The following is a 14,487-nucleotide window of genomic DNA, read 5'->3' as shown; positions in this document are numbered from 1 at the left end:
GAAATAAAAAAAATGAAATAAAGCTAATTTCAGCATTTTTGTAATTGCAAAAAAATATAATAATTTAAAATTAAATTGCAGGTTTAAAATCAACCGTAGGAATCAGAAGAACTGCATGGACAAACAAAACCAGACATCAGTCACGGAATTCATCTTCCTGGCTTTAACAAGCTCCCTCAGATTCCCAGCCTTGCTCTTCACTTTGTTTCTTCTCATTTACCTGGTCATCCTATTGATTAATGGATTATTGATGCTGGTGATAAAAGCTGACACTAACCTACACACACCTATGTACTTTTTCATTTTCAACTTATCCTGTTCAGATATATGTTACACCTCAAGCGTGGTTCCCAAAACGTTTTTCAATTTTCTGAGTACAAAACCTTCCATTGCCTTCCAACAATGTGTAGTTCAAATGTTTTTTGCTGTTGTTTTTGGTGGCGTTCAACTCTTTGTGGTGACTGCCATGGCTTATGATCGCCAAGTTGCTATAACAAACCCTCTGCGTTACAAAATTGTAATGAGCTGGGTCTTTTGTAGGAAACTGTTGCTAATTATTTGGATATCAAGCAGTATGATAGCATTTGCTATGGTTTCTTCAGTATTCCTGCTTCCTTTTTGCCCCCCATTTGAAATTGACCACTTTTTTTGTGACGTTGGACAGGTCTTACTCTTGACGTGCCCCAGTATTGAGATCCATGAAATAGCTGAGCTTGTAACTTTTACGCTTGGACTTATTATGTTTACCATTCCCTTCCTGGTGATTATTATCTCCTATACATGCATTCTTGCTTCCATACTAAAAATCCGCACAAAGGAAGGTCAGTATAAAGCCTTCTCAACTTGTTCATCCCACCTATCTATTGTTGTTACTGAATTTGCATGTCTTGGATTTATGTATCTTCGACCAAAGACCGCTTTCTCAATTGATAAAGATAGAATTATTGTAGTGTTGTTTTTACTTGGCGCACCTATATTAAACCCGATGATTTACAGTGTGAGGAACAAGGCAGTGAAGAAAGGAATCTTAAAATTATCTCATGGCAGGCTAACCTTTTCCAAAATTAAAAATTGTTTGCCAAGTCTTAAAAAGTAGTTCTTATTTTGCCCTCAAGTGGTTGTATAAACTATTTCTTAAACACACTTCAGTTTAGATCTTAACAAGACTTTTGCTCTGATAATCTGGATGCCTTTGTCAAAATGGACTAAGAAAAAAGGCATTAATTTCTTAAGGTGCTGGAGGTAGGGTCAGTCCTTGCCTTGCTGGTGATCTTTTGACTGCATTTATTCTGTTATGGATTCTCTGGCTTCTTTTTTGAGCTTATACTCCCTGTTCTATAAAAGAAGCTGCTAATTCCTGTGCAGTACCTGGAGGCTTGACAGAAAGAAGATAATGACTGTTATAGACAGAGAACCTTCTCTTTTACAGTAGCTCCCTTTTAGTTATCTTTGACCAAGGGTCCAATCTTTGACATATTGAGCTTTTCACCTATGTGGATCTTCATTATGGCTCCTGATGAGATAGCTATGGCAAGTGTGGATAAGTGGCCTCTCTGGAAGTTCAGATTGGAGCTCTGATGAAGAATATTGAAACAATGAGAGAGATTGATGATATGACTAGCAATGAGGAAGGAGATCAGCCAGAAGGGAGCCAGACACATAGTTGAGTGAGGGTTTGACATGATTGCAGTGGTGGAAGAGGGAAGCCAGATAAGTTTTTCCATCCCAACAAATTTGTCCATTTAAGTAAACATGTTGGGGAGGCTCAGATGTGGGGTGGTTGGAAAAAACTGTTCTCCTTAACAACAGCTCATCTATTGTGGATGGGATCCAGAAGGGAAGCCCAGGCAGGTTGTAGTGGTAGTAGTAGTGTAGTGATAAGAGAACAGACAGGGTAATCCGTGGCTCTGATTTCACCCAGATTGGTGGCGCTCCCACCGCAGGACTTCTGGAAGTTAAGTGAACTACGACGGGGGTAGAGGGTAGATAATGAGAAGGGGAGGAGAGGGGGTAGAAAGTGAGAAGGGAGGGAGAGGGGATAGAAAGTGAGAAGGGAGGGAGAGGGGGCAGAAAGTCAGAAGGGAGGGAGAGGGGGTAGAAAGTGAGAAGGGATGGAGAGGGGGGTAGACAGTGAGAAAGAGGGTAGTAAGAATATTGAAATAAATAAAGAGTGAGAATGAGTGAGAGAATTAATGAATGCCCGAGTGCCCGATGGGTCAGTCCTCCCCTGGCTGCTGCTTATACACACAGAGGAGTTCAATAAGGCACACCAACGTTTGGGAGCACTTAAACCCACTAAGCTAAGTGAGATTATATTATATTATTTATAATTAATATTATTATCAATTAATATTATAATTTGAAATTTATTTCATATATGATGAACTTGAAATATATATACAGATATACAGTATCTCACAAAAGTGAGTACACATTTTTGTAAATATTTGATTGTATCTTTTCATGTGACAACACTGAAGAAATGACACTCTGCTACAATGTAGAGTAGTGAGTGTACAGCCTGTATAACAGTATAAATGTGCTGTTCCCTTAAAACACAGCCATTAATGTCTAAACCTTGGCAACAAAAGTGAGTACACCCCTAAGTGGAAATGTCTAAATTGGGCCCAATTAGCCATTTCCCCTCCCCGGTGTCATGTGACTCGTTCATACTGGTCACTGGACATTCATCATGGGCAAGACCATACAGCGGCTTCACAGGGCAGGTTCCACTCAGAACAGGCCTCGCCATGTTCGATCAAAGAAGTTGCGCGCACGTGCTCAGTATCAAATTCAGAGGTTGTCTTTGGGAAATAGATGTATGAGTGCTGCCAGCATTGCTGCAGAGGTTGAAGGGGTGGGGGCGTCAGCCTGTCAGTGCTCAGACCATATGCTGCACACTGCATCAAATTCGTCCCAGAAAGAAGCCTCTTCTAAAGATGATGCACAAGAAAGCCTGCAAACAGTTTGCTGAAGACAAGCAGACCAAGGATATGGATTACTGGAACCATGTCCTGTGGTCCGATGAGACCAAGAGAAACTTATTTGGTTCAGATAGTGTCAAGCGTGTGTGGTAGCAACCAGGAGAAAAGTACAAAGTGTGTCTTGCCTACAGTCAAGCATGGTGGTGGGAGTGTCACGGTCTGGGCCTGCATGAGTGCTGCCGGCACTGGGGAGCTACATGAACCATGAGGGAACCATGAATACCAACATGTACTGTGACATACTGAAGCAGAGCATGATCCCCACCCTTCAGAGACTGGGCCGCAAGGCAGTATTCCAACATGAAAACGACCCCAAACACACCTCCAAGACAACCACTGCCTTGCTAAAGAAGCTGAGGGTAAACGTCATGGACTGGCCAAGCATGTCTCCAGACCTAAACCCTATTGAGCATCTGTAGGGCATCCTCAAATGGAAGGTAAGGGAGCGCACCATCCACCAGCTCCGTAATGTCGTCATGGAGGAGTTGAAGAGGACTCCAGTGGCAACCTCTGAAGCTCTGGTGAACTCCAGGCCCAAGAGGGTTAAGGAAGTGCTGGAAAATACTGGTGGCCACACAAAATATTGATGTTTTGGGCCCAATTTGGACAGTTCCACTTAGGGGTGTGCTCACTTTTGTTGCCAAGGTTTAGACATTAATGACTGTGTGTTGAGTTGTTTTTAAGGGAACAGCAAATTTACACTGTTATACAGGCTGTACACTCACTACTTTACATTGCAGCAAAGTGTAATTTCTTCAGTGTTGTCACAAAAGATATAATAAAATATTTACAAAAATGTGAGAGGTGTGCTCACTTTTGTGAGATACTGTATATAGTAGTACTACTTCTGCTAATACTACAAAAAATTAGCTACATTTCTTTGTTACCAGTACTACTAAAGTAGGGTGACCATATGTTCCGGATTGACCGGGACAGTCCCGGTTCCAGGCAGCCTCAATGAGGTCTCCTAATTGCCTGAGACTTTAGAAGCCTCTCATGATAGACTGAGTCCCTCCTTCACACCAAGCTCAGTGTAAGCTGCAGCCAGCACCTAGTATGTGTGTTTGACTCTGTGTATGTGACTGTATTTGTCTGTTTGTGTGACTGTGTGTGTAATGTCTGGTAATAGAGGGGTTAACACTCTGAATCTACTCATATCTGTAATGATATACGTATATAAGATATAATAATGTATGTATATTATTAAATCTGAACTCAACATGGTTTTCAAGGCTTCTTAATAATTTAATATATAATAGTATATGTGAATCAGTGTGTATGTGAGATATATACCATAATTGCTCGATTATAAGACAAGGATTTTTCCGCAAAACCTCTGAAAAATACCCTTGTCTTATAATCAGACCTCAAATATAGGTCTGGCTACAAGACTAAGATCAAGATCTCCTGCAGCGCTGCAGGGGACCTGGATCCTCCTCTCTGGTAGCAGGTGCTGCTGCCGGCACTTCCTGTGGGGCTTCTGTGACGGAGCTCTGGCATCACATAACCTTCTGGTGCTCCACCATAGAAGCCCCGGTGGAAGGACAGCAGCGGAGGTTGTCTGTGCGCATCCCGCAGACGTTCACCGGCTGCCAGAGAGGAGGATCCCCCGCATCGCTGCACGAGACCTGGGGTCGGTTTTGGTTGTTGCTGAATGTCTCGATATCAAGGTACTTCAGCAACACCGTTTAAGTATAGAAAGCTATTGTTGATCACGTCCTAAGCTCTTATAAAGCTGGCGGCCACTGCCTCATATTTAACATTGTCACTGGGAAGAGATCAGACCGGGCCCCTGCAGCAGTTTTGCTGAATTCCTCGATATCGATTTTTAATTGCTTTCTAAACCCGTTTAACTCCATGACGTGCCAGGCATGTCAATGGGTTAAAATATATGTGAAATATACATGGGTCTGGGAACATTGATATTTTACATGTGTGGATCCAGCTGCATCAATGGGAAAAATGCGTGGATCTGGCTGTGTAGGTGTGAAATAATCGTGGATCTGACTGTGTGGATGTGAAATAAACAGGGATTCAGCTGTGTAGATGTGAAATATGTAAGGATAAAAGAGTATTATTTTGATCCTGCTGTATGTATGCAATATATGTAACGATAAGGCTATATCGAGGGGAGAAATTTATGGCTCCATCTCTATTTAAAAAAAAAGATTAATGGAATCATCTGTGTTTATGTGAAATGTAAATATGTGTATATATACATATTAAGCATGCAAATACCTCATATTTATAAGAGAAAATGATTCAACAGATTCACCTTTTACCCAGTCCTAAAATGGTTAGCCAATGTATTACTGTAACATAGATTTTTGACTGGGTTTGAGTTTCCTCCACCTTTTTTATTATCATTCCAATTTTAAAATGTTCAATGATTTACAGAAAATGCTTTTGGCTATGGTGTATAAAGAAAATATATGGTAAAAATCTACCATATAAACCATGTAAAAATCTTTTTTAATCTTCATACGCAGTTTAATAAAACATTGATATTTCTATAGAAAGCTTGTCATGTTCCATGAAGCTAATAATGACCACCCCTAGGTCTTTCACAGGGAATTTATTTGCAGAATACCCAAGCAGTACTGCACACCACATACTAGTGACTGCTATATGTAACACAGCACCGTTTTATACACCTAGTACTTCACTCCATCTATATAATTTAAATACGTTTAATACTTTAGACAATCATGGTCACAAAATTAATAAAAGGCTGGAAAGTGAAAATGTAATTAAATCGATTAAGCAATAAACTTGCACGGGTACTTTTTGCGTCATCGTGTTGTTAACCTTAGAGTCGCATGAGAGAATAAGCAGCGTTTGTTAGCCATTGGCTTTTTTTTTCTGCACAGGGCGTAAACTGTGAAACTATGGTCGAATCACAGGCTGCTCGCTTTTCCATACCGAGGCGTGGAACACATTTAGTAACTTCCAAATGGTTGTTAGCGCCTGAGGATTTTGTTGACGTAAACTTCCTTCTAACCCGGGAGAGCTACAGGAAACTGAAGTCTCGGTACTGAGAACTTTGTACGGTGAGTGTCGGTGATATGTGTTTGTGGTCTATGCACTTATCGTCAATGTTAATTCCGAAATAAACTAGGCTCAGTAGTCTTATTGCTTTGGCAATCTTTTTTGTTTACATGGTAGGTTAATTTGAAATACAGGTTGTGTTATAGGGCCGGCGGTGAGATTTAATGTGTATGTTTAAAATTTCAAGGCAACAAACATGTGGCCTCTACCCTTTAACGCAGATATTTACAGTGTTATGTGTACATTTTAACAGATGCAATGTCGCTTAAGAATTTAAGGATGATTTATTGCAGTGTTGAGAAACTAATTGTAAGTGTAATTGCTCGATTACACCCCAAAATCAGAATATTAGTTTAGAAAAAAAGATCCTGAATATTAGACTACCTTACTACTAGTAAATATTAATTGATTCACATGTAAACAATGCATTTTTTGTTTTTATTTCTATATGGTACTCTGCCTCCCTGATATGCCACTTTGCCCTCTTATTTGCCACTCTGCCCCCTGATATGCCTTATACCCCCTATATGACCCCCCCCGACTTACTGATGCATCCCTAGACTTGTCCCCTGTGCTCCAGACTCCCTGGTGTCAAGTGGGGACAGTCAGTGGACATCTGTGCCCAACCTCTGCTACTACTCAGGGCTTCTGTGACTGAGCACCAGAAGATCACGTCATGCCAGTGCTCTGTCATAGATGTCCCGGCAGAAGTGTCGGGTAGCGGGGGAGGTTGTCTGTACGCATAACGCAGACGTTCAACGGCTGCCATAGAGGTGGATCCAAGTCTCCTGCAGGGGGTCCTCCTCTCTGGCAGCCAATGAACGTCTGCATGATGCACATAGACAACCTCCGCTGCTGCTCCGCCAGGGCTTCTATGGTGGTGCACCGGAAGGTCGTGTTACGCTGATGCTCCGTCATAGAAGCCCCGGCAGCACCCACGCGTCGTGCAGACGTTTTCCGGCTGCCAGAGAGGAAGCAGTGCTGCGGGGGATTTGCTCTGGGGAAAAAAAAAAACGGCAACAAGCAAATACGGTTCTTACGATTAGTCAGTTCCAGCACTAGCACGACACATGTTAATGAGAACCCTGTGCAAATGCATGTACCTTCTTATCTTTTTCAAATTATTATAATTGTATTATGCAGCACCGTCATAATCCGTAGCACTGTACAATGGGTAGTCAGAACAAGTAGTTTATAACATAATAATTTGACTTACAGATACAAAAGGTGAGGAGGGCCCTTATAAACCCCTAAACAATCAATGAAGTGCCAGACACGTCATGAAAAGTCGGTCAGTTAATGACTGATGATGTCATGGCTCTGAACAAGCTTAGAGAGCGGTTTGCAATCGCTTTCTTAGCTTAAACGGTGTTGCTGTAATGCCTTGATGTGCATTCAGAAACACCAATCAGCATCAGGGGTCATGCCTGAAACCTCCCCCGAGCATCAATTTCCGACACCTGTTTTAAAAGAGTTTAGGGGGCGATCAACTCTTGAGCTGCAATGGTGTCGCTGAAATGTCTTGATAGCATGGCGTTCAGCGACACCGAACACCCACTTCCAGAGAATGGTCACAAGCAAGAGATTTTGCCACTCACAAGATGGCGGCATTATTTAAAAAATAATTGGTACTCATTGGTACTATGATTCCTATAGGTACTGCGTTCTACCATGAAGCCCAGTTTTCTAATCACAATGTAAAATATTAAAATAAATAATAAAAAAATGGAAAAAAATAAAAATAGCAAAAAATGTGGTAACATTTAAAAATAATTACGCAATGATGTCGCCAACAGGGGGACCATCCAGTTCCAGCAAATTATTTATTTTTTTATTACATGTATCACTGTACTCAAGAGATGTTGGGGTGTTTGATAGTGGCATATACCAGGAGTTGTAAATCCATACCTGAAGTGCAATTTTTTATGGCTAAAAAAACACAAAATAAATTACTAACACAAAGGTTGACAAAGGGTGGTAGTAGAATTAGTGCATGGAAAAAATGAAAATTCAGCATTCACTTGGCAGAAAATGACCAATAACAATATGAATAATAACAGCAATCACACACTCCTATAGTGCCCAGGCATACCCAGATTAGTTGCTCAAGCAGTGTCTCTTGTACTGGCCAGGGGAAGCAGGAACCCAGAAGAGTCATGTGAATTTATCTCACGTCACATGACTCTGCTCCATTCCTGCTTCCAGTGGGCGGGACAAGAGAAGCTGTGCACACAGAGAGCGAGAGAGGGGAGCAGCAGGGCCCCTGCAGAAGTCTCTGAGTGAGAGATCTGCAATTCAGGTAAGGGGGTGGGGGAGGTTTATGGCGTGATTGGGGGGAATGAATCTTTGAATGAGTGTGTGTGTGATGGCATGGATGTGTAAGGGAGGGTGTATGGCACAGGGAGGCTGTTAGTGATGTGCAGACCCCATACTGCTGGCAGCATCAATACACAAGGGGGGCAGCTAGATGGGTTTTAGCATATACTTGCTGACTTGGCATGATAGGAGTGTGATTGGTGTTAATTATATATATATATATAATATTGTTAGAATCTTTCTGTCCAATTTTGGTGTTGCTTTTAATAACATAAAGCATTATTTTCTGAAGGGTTTGGGCATAACACTAATAGTATTAACTCCTTAAGGACATGGGTGGTTTTTTTTTTGGTACCCTTTGTGACCAAGGCTATAAAGAGAAGGAAAAAATTATTTGATCCCCTGCTGATTTTGTAAGATTTTGGTCTCATCTGACCACAACACTTTCACCCAGTTCTCCTCTGAATCGTTCAGATGTTCATTGGCATAATTCAGAGAGCCTGTACATGTGCTTTCTTGAGCAGGGGGTCCTTGCGGGCGCTGCATGATTTCAGTCCTTCACGGCGTAGTGTGTTACCAATTGTTTTCTTGTTGACTATGGTTCCAGCTGCCTTGAGACCATTGACAAGATCCTCCCGTGTAGTTCTGAGCTGATTCCTCACCGTTCTCATGATCATCGAAACTCCACGAGGTGAGATCTTGCATGGAGCCCCAGACCGAGGGAGATTGACAGTTACTTTGTGTTTCTTCTGTTTGTGAATAATCAGCTGTTTGCAATGGTCTTGTAGCCCATTCCAGCCTTGTGTAGGTCTACAATCTTGTCCCTGACATCCTTGGACAGCTCTTTGGTCTTGGCCATGGTGGAGAGTTTGGAATCTGATTGATTGCTTGTGTGGATAGGTGTTTTTTATACAGGTAACAAAATGAGATTAGGAGCACTAATCTAAACTTGTTACACCTAGGAGCCAAACATCTTGCTTATTGATAGGGGATCAAATACTTATTTCACTGAGTAAAATGCAAATAAATTTATAACTAGGGCTGCAACTAACTATTATTTTCATAATCCATTAGTTGGCCGATTATTTTTTCTGCCTTATACCCCCTGTATGCCTTATACCCCCAGATATGCCCCCTAGATATATACCTTATACCCCCAGATATGCCACTCTGCAACCCCCCCCAACTTACCCTCCATGCTCCTTGGTGTCTAGTGGGGGCAGAAGATGAACTGCGAGATGCACATAGACAAACCTCTGCTGCTGGCCTGCCCTTTCTCTGGAGTTTCTATGACTGAGCACCGGAAGGTCATGTGACGCCGGCTTTGACAGAGCGTCAAAGAAGCCCCAGTGGAAGTGCAGGTAACAGCAGAAGTTGTCTGCGCGCATAGCACAGACGCCCACCGGCTGCCAGAGAGGAGGATCCAGGTCCCCTGCAGCGTTGCGAGGGTTCTGGATCTTAGTGTTATCTGACCTTGAGTTCGGATTATGGGGCAAGGGGTATTTTTCAGAGCATTTGCTCTGAAAAAACCCTCATCTTATATTCGATAAAATGTTGTTGCAACCCTATTTATAACTTATTTGAAATGCGTTATACTGGAGTTTCTGTTGTTCTGTCTCTCACTATTCAAATCATGTCTTTGTCAGTGGGATCAGTGGATCAAATATTTTTTTCCTTCACTGTATATATAATTCGTATGGGTACACTTAATACGAGCGTGAAATTATGGTTAAACAAGTACAAAGAGAAATGTTGAAAATGCTGTGATCTGCAAATAAGGGCTGCAACAACTAATCGATAATGCAAATCGTTGCCAACTAATTTTATTATCGATTAGTTGAATCGATTTTTATTGATTGTAAGATGAGGGTTGCTCTGAAATATACCCCTCGTTTTATAATCCGTTTCATTCAGTGTGACTCACAGCAGTCCCCCCCTGCAGTCACTCTGATGATTGGCCCCACCCACTTCCTCATAGTGTCCATACGGCTCAGACACTCATCTGAGTATAAAATTAATATTTGGGGAGGTGGGGGTTAATTTAGGGGAGGTTATGGTTAATGGGGTGTTTAGGGTTAATTTAGGGACAGATATGGTTGATGGGATCATTGGGGTTAATTTAGGGGCAGTTGTGGTTGATGGGGTCTTTAAGGTTAACTTAATGCTGAGGACTGAAGGTTAATTTAATAAATTTAATAAAGTTAACTCAAGGTGCAGTTAGAGGGAAGAGGGGGGCAAACTAAGGTGAATCTAAATCCTGGAGCATTGAAGATTAACCCTGTATTTATAAAAGTATTGTGTCAGTGTGCTGTGAATCTATGAGGGCACTATGGGATATCTGAGGGGTATAAGGCATATCTGGGGAGGACGGAGTGGCATATCTGGGGGTATAAGGCATATCGGGGAGCACAGTGGCATATCAGGGGGTATAATGCACATAGGGTATATAAGGCATATGTGGGGAGGGCAGTGTGGCATATCAGGGGGTATAAGGCATATGTTGGGAGGGCGGAGTGGCATATCTGGGAGGCAGTGTGGGAAGCCTGGGCTCAATTGTGCATAAGTTGGTGGGGCAGGTTGGGAAATAAAAACAAAAAATGCATTTTTATCAAAGTTTTTTTTTTTATTCTGCTGTTAGTTTTTAACAACCAGTATGTTTATTAAATTATTTTAAATAAATGAAAAATAAAAAATTATCCGATTGATCGATTAATCGACCAACTAATCGATTATGAAAATAAGTTAGTTGCAGCCCTACTGCAAATGCTAAAAATGTAAACTTTTGCTTTTTTGTACAATGTATAGATCATGTTATGAGCTTTATAGCCTTCTCATGTTTATTTCTTGCCCACTTAGTATTAAAGGAAAGTATAAAATGTTAGATCTGCTAATGGATGATGGACGCGTGTCTTTTTTCAGCCTTTATAACTATGTAAAGACTATTTGCTGCGCTAACTAGATAGCAGCAAAACACATATTGGGGTGTTGTTTGACAGCGCCATATGCCAGGATTGGTAAATTCGTACCTGAAGTACAAAAACAAACAAAAAAATACCACTACAAATTTTGACAAAGCTTGGTGGTAAAATTAGTGCGTGGAAAGGGTTAAAATTCCATTGCTTGAAATACCCTGGGATATCTAGTTTTCAAGCATATACAGTATGATGGGAGTAAATTGAATTGGCCAGGTTCAAAGATGTCCCAAATAAGACATGAAGTCAGAATCTTCAATGTGTCAAAATTCCAAATTGAAAAACTGAATTGTGCTTTCTTTGCACCATGCGCCACAATTCTTGCTCAGTGGAAGGAAGGCACCATTGAAATCGGTGTAAACATCTGGTGCGGTTTTTTTAAAAGTGGTCTTCTCACTGTAAAAACCAGTGCATTATCTAGTTAGCAAGTGCATTTTATTTGCTATAACAATATGGGCCATGTTCACGTTTTTTCACCTACACCCGTAGTTTTAATCTGATAGATTACGCGCCACTTTATCGTAACTTGGTTTAGTGAGTGAACTGTGCTGAGAGAGATAGAGCTGGAGAGAGGTACAGAAGCAGCACCGAATACAAAGTGTGACACACCCACGGGCACATAAAGAGACATCCTTAGTTGATTCCATGACAGACTAGATGTGTTAGGATTCCATGTCGGTAACATTTGAATTCCCTCAAAAAAAAAAAAAAGTGATGTCTTCAAAAAGTGTGGTCTCTTGATAGCACTTGATATAATTAACCAAATTACTGTAACCCAAAGATGTATTTTAAGGCCATCTACATTCTATTACATTTTCATTTGTGTGTTTTGTTGGTTTTTTATGTGTCATAAAGTATAATCTATGATTTAATTTAACCTCAAATATAATTTTATGCTTTCAGATGGATGGTAGTGAAACCTCCTCACGCGCAGGTGCAAATGACTATTTGAAAAGCATTGAGTCTCCAGGAACACGATGTACGTTTACACTTTTTAATAACACGCATAAGGAAGGACTCTATTATGAATAGGTCATCTGGCTGTTGGAATATATTGATAAGTGATTAAATAGATGCCAGATTCTGCTTCAACAGCCAAATTCTTTTACATATAGTAAACTAAAAAGTCTTCATTTTGTCCTTGGGCTTTGAGATCTTGAAGATGAAGATGTAAATATATTATTGTCATTGCATGCATAAATAATTCTCCTCGTATAGGACCCTTATTCTTTTTTCCCCAGTAGAAGCGAATGTTGAATTGTCCTGCTACTAAATACTGATGATAAATTAGATAAGGGGTCGACAAATTTGATTTGGAACTTAGGAGTAAGCCCCAAAAAATTATTTTTTAATTTCATAATTTAAAAACCTGCTTTTTTTCCTTCTTCCATAATCATGTTTTTATTTTCATATATTGCCCTTTTCACAGCACTGCGGTTAACCCCTTCATGATAAGGGGTATTTTACACCATAAAGGCTTGTATGTTTAACTATTATTCCTCTTTTTGTGTTTTTAGAAGTATACCAAAAGAAGAATAATGGTTAAACATGGAATTTTGAGTCTTTATGGTGTAAAATATTACATCATTTCAAGGTTTTATATTAAACCATATTAATGCTAATAAATATTGAGGCATGTACCTGAGCTTGTTTAAACTAATTTGCTGTCAACCCTATATGTATATAAAAATACACACGCTGACACAATACAGTAGATGTATTAACTCTGGCACTGTACCCATACCCATACTAATATTGACAGTTTGGTAAATAACAGCAAGGCTGTAAAATGTTCTATTGTTTAACCTTTTTAATCTTAGTCGAACCGATTTTTATCGATTATAAAAAGGCTTTTTTTCAGAGTAAATGCTCTGAAAAACTTCTCTCCTTTATATAATCCGACCTCAAACAGAGATCGGATTATAACACTAGAATAATCTCACTGTCAGCGGATGGGTGTCCGTGCGATGCGCACAGACAACTTCAGTCTCTCCCCTCCACTTCCGCTGGGGCTCCTACGATGCAGCGCCAGCATCACATGATGTAGAAGCCCCAGCGGAAGTGAAGGAGAGTAACGGAGGCTGTCTGTGCGCATCGCGCAGACCCCCACCAGCTGACCGAGAATAGAGGTCTCCTGGAGAGGATCATCAGCTGGTGGGGGTCTGCGCGATGCGCACAGACAGCCTCCATTACTGTGAACGTTACTTGTGAACCTCCGTTACTGTGCCTGTCAGCAACGGAGGTTCACAAAACACCAGGGAGTCGGGGGAGAGAGGCAGAGCGGTGTATGGGAGGGGGGAGGAGGCAGAGTGGTGTATGGGAAGCCACCCTCCCATACACCACTCTGCCTCCTCCCCCTCCCATACACCGCTCTGCCTCTCTACCCGACACCCTGGTGTCTTGTGAACCTCCGTTGCTGACGAGAGGCAGAGTGGTGTATGGGAGGGGGGAAGAGAGGCAGAGTGGTGTATGGGTGAGTTATAGTGGTGTATGGGGGTATAATGAATTTCAGGGTAGCAGAGTGGTGTATGGGGGTGTAATGAATTTCAGGGAGGCAAAGTGGCATATCTGGGGGAGTTAGAGTGGTGTATAGGGGGAGGTAGAGTGGTGTATGGGGGGTATAATGAATTTCAGGGTGGCGCAGGGCATTTATCGGGGGCGGAGTGGCATATCAGGGTGCACAGTGCCATAAAGGGAGGTATAAGGCATAAATGGGGGCGAGTGGCATATTGGAAGTTATAAGGCATATCAGGTACACTCCAACTATGAGAGACAGAATGGGGGAAAGATTACAGGAAATCACATTGTAGGATTTCTAATGAATTCATTGGTAAATTCTTCGGTAAAATAAGTATTTGGTCACCTACAAACAAGCAAGATATCTGGCTCTCACAGACCTGTAACATCTTCTTTAAGAGTCTCCTCTGTCCTCCACTTGTTACCTGTATTAATAGCACCTGTTTGAACTTGTTATCAGTATAAAAGAGACCTGTCCACAACCTCAAACAGTCGCACTCCAAACCCGACTATGGCCAAGACCAAAGAGCTGTCAAAGAACACCAGACACAAAATTGTAGACCTGCACCAGGCTGGGAAGACTGAATCTGCAATAGGCAAGCAGCTTGGTGTGAAGAAATCAACTGTGGGAGCAATTATTCAAAATGGAA

General features: G+C 41.4%; 1 protein-coding gene across 1 annotated transcript in view; it reads left to right on the top strand.

Annotated features, from left to right (window-relative positions):
* The first annotated feature begins 5,973 nt into the window (after nucleotides 1-5,973).
* The window catches only part of FRMD8 (FERM domain containing 8), a 33,209-nt gene continuing 24,695 nt past the window's right edge, over nucleotides 5,974-14,487 (top strand). Inside the window, exons 1-2 of the mRNA XM_053449032.1 lie at nucleotides 5,974-6,034; nucleotides 12,224-12,299. Of these exons, the coding sequence (XP_053305007.1) occupies nucleotides 12,224-12,299 (76 nt within the window). The 5' untranslated portion in view covers nucleotides 5,974-6,034. The remainder of the gene's footprint in view (nucleotides 6,035-12,223; nucleotides 12,300-14,487) is intronic.

Source organism: Spea bombifrons, chromosome 10 (assembly GCF_027358695.1).
Source record: "Spea bombifrons isolate aSpeBom1 chromosome 10, aSpeBom1.2.pri, whole genome shotgun sequence".
In the NCBI taxonomy this organism is placed as follows: domain Eukaryota; kingdom Metazoa; phylum Chordata; class Amphibia; order Anura; family Pelobatidae; genus Spea; species Spea bombifrons.
This window is presented reverse-complemented; position numbering and strand designations above follow the sequence as displayed.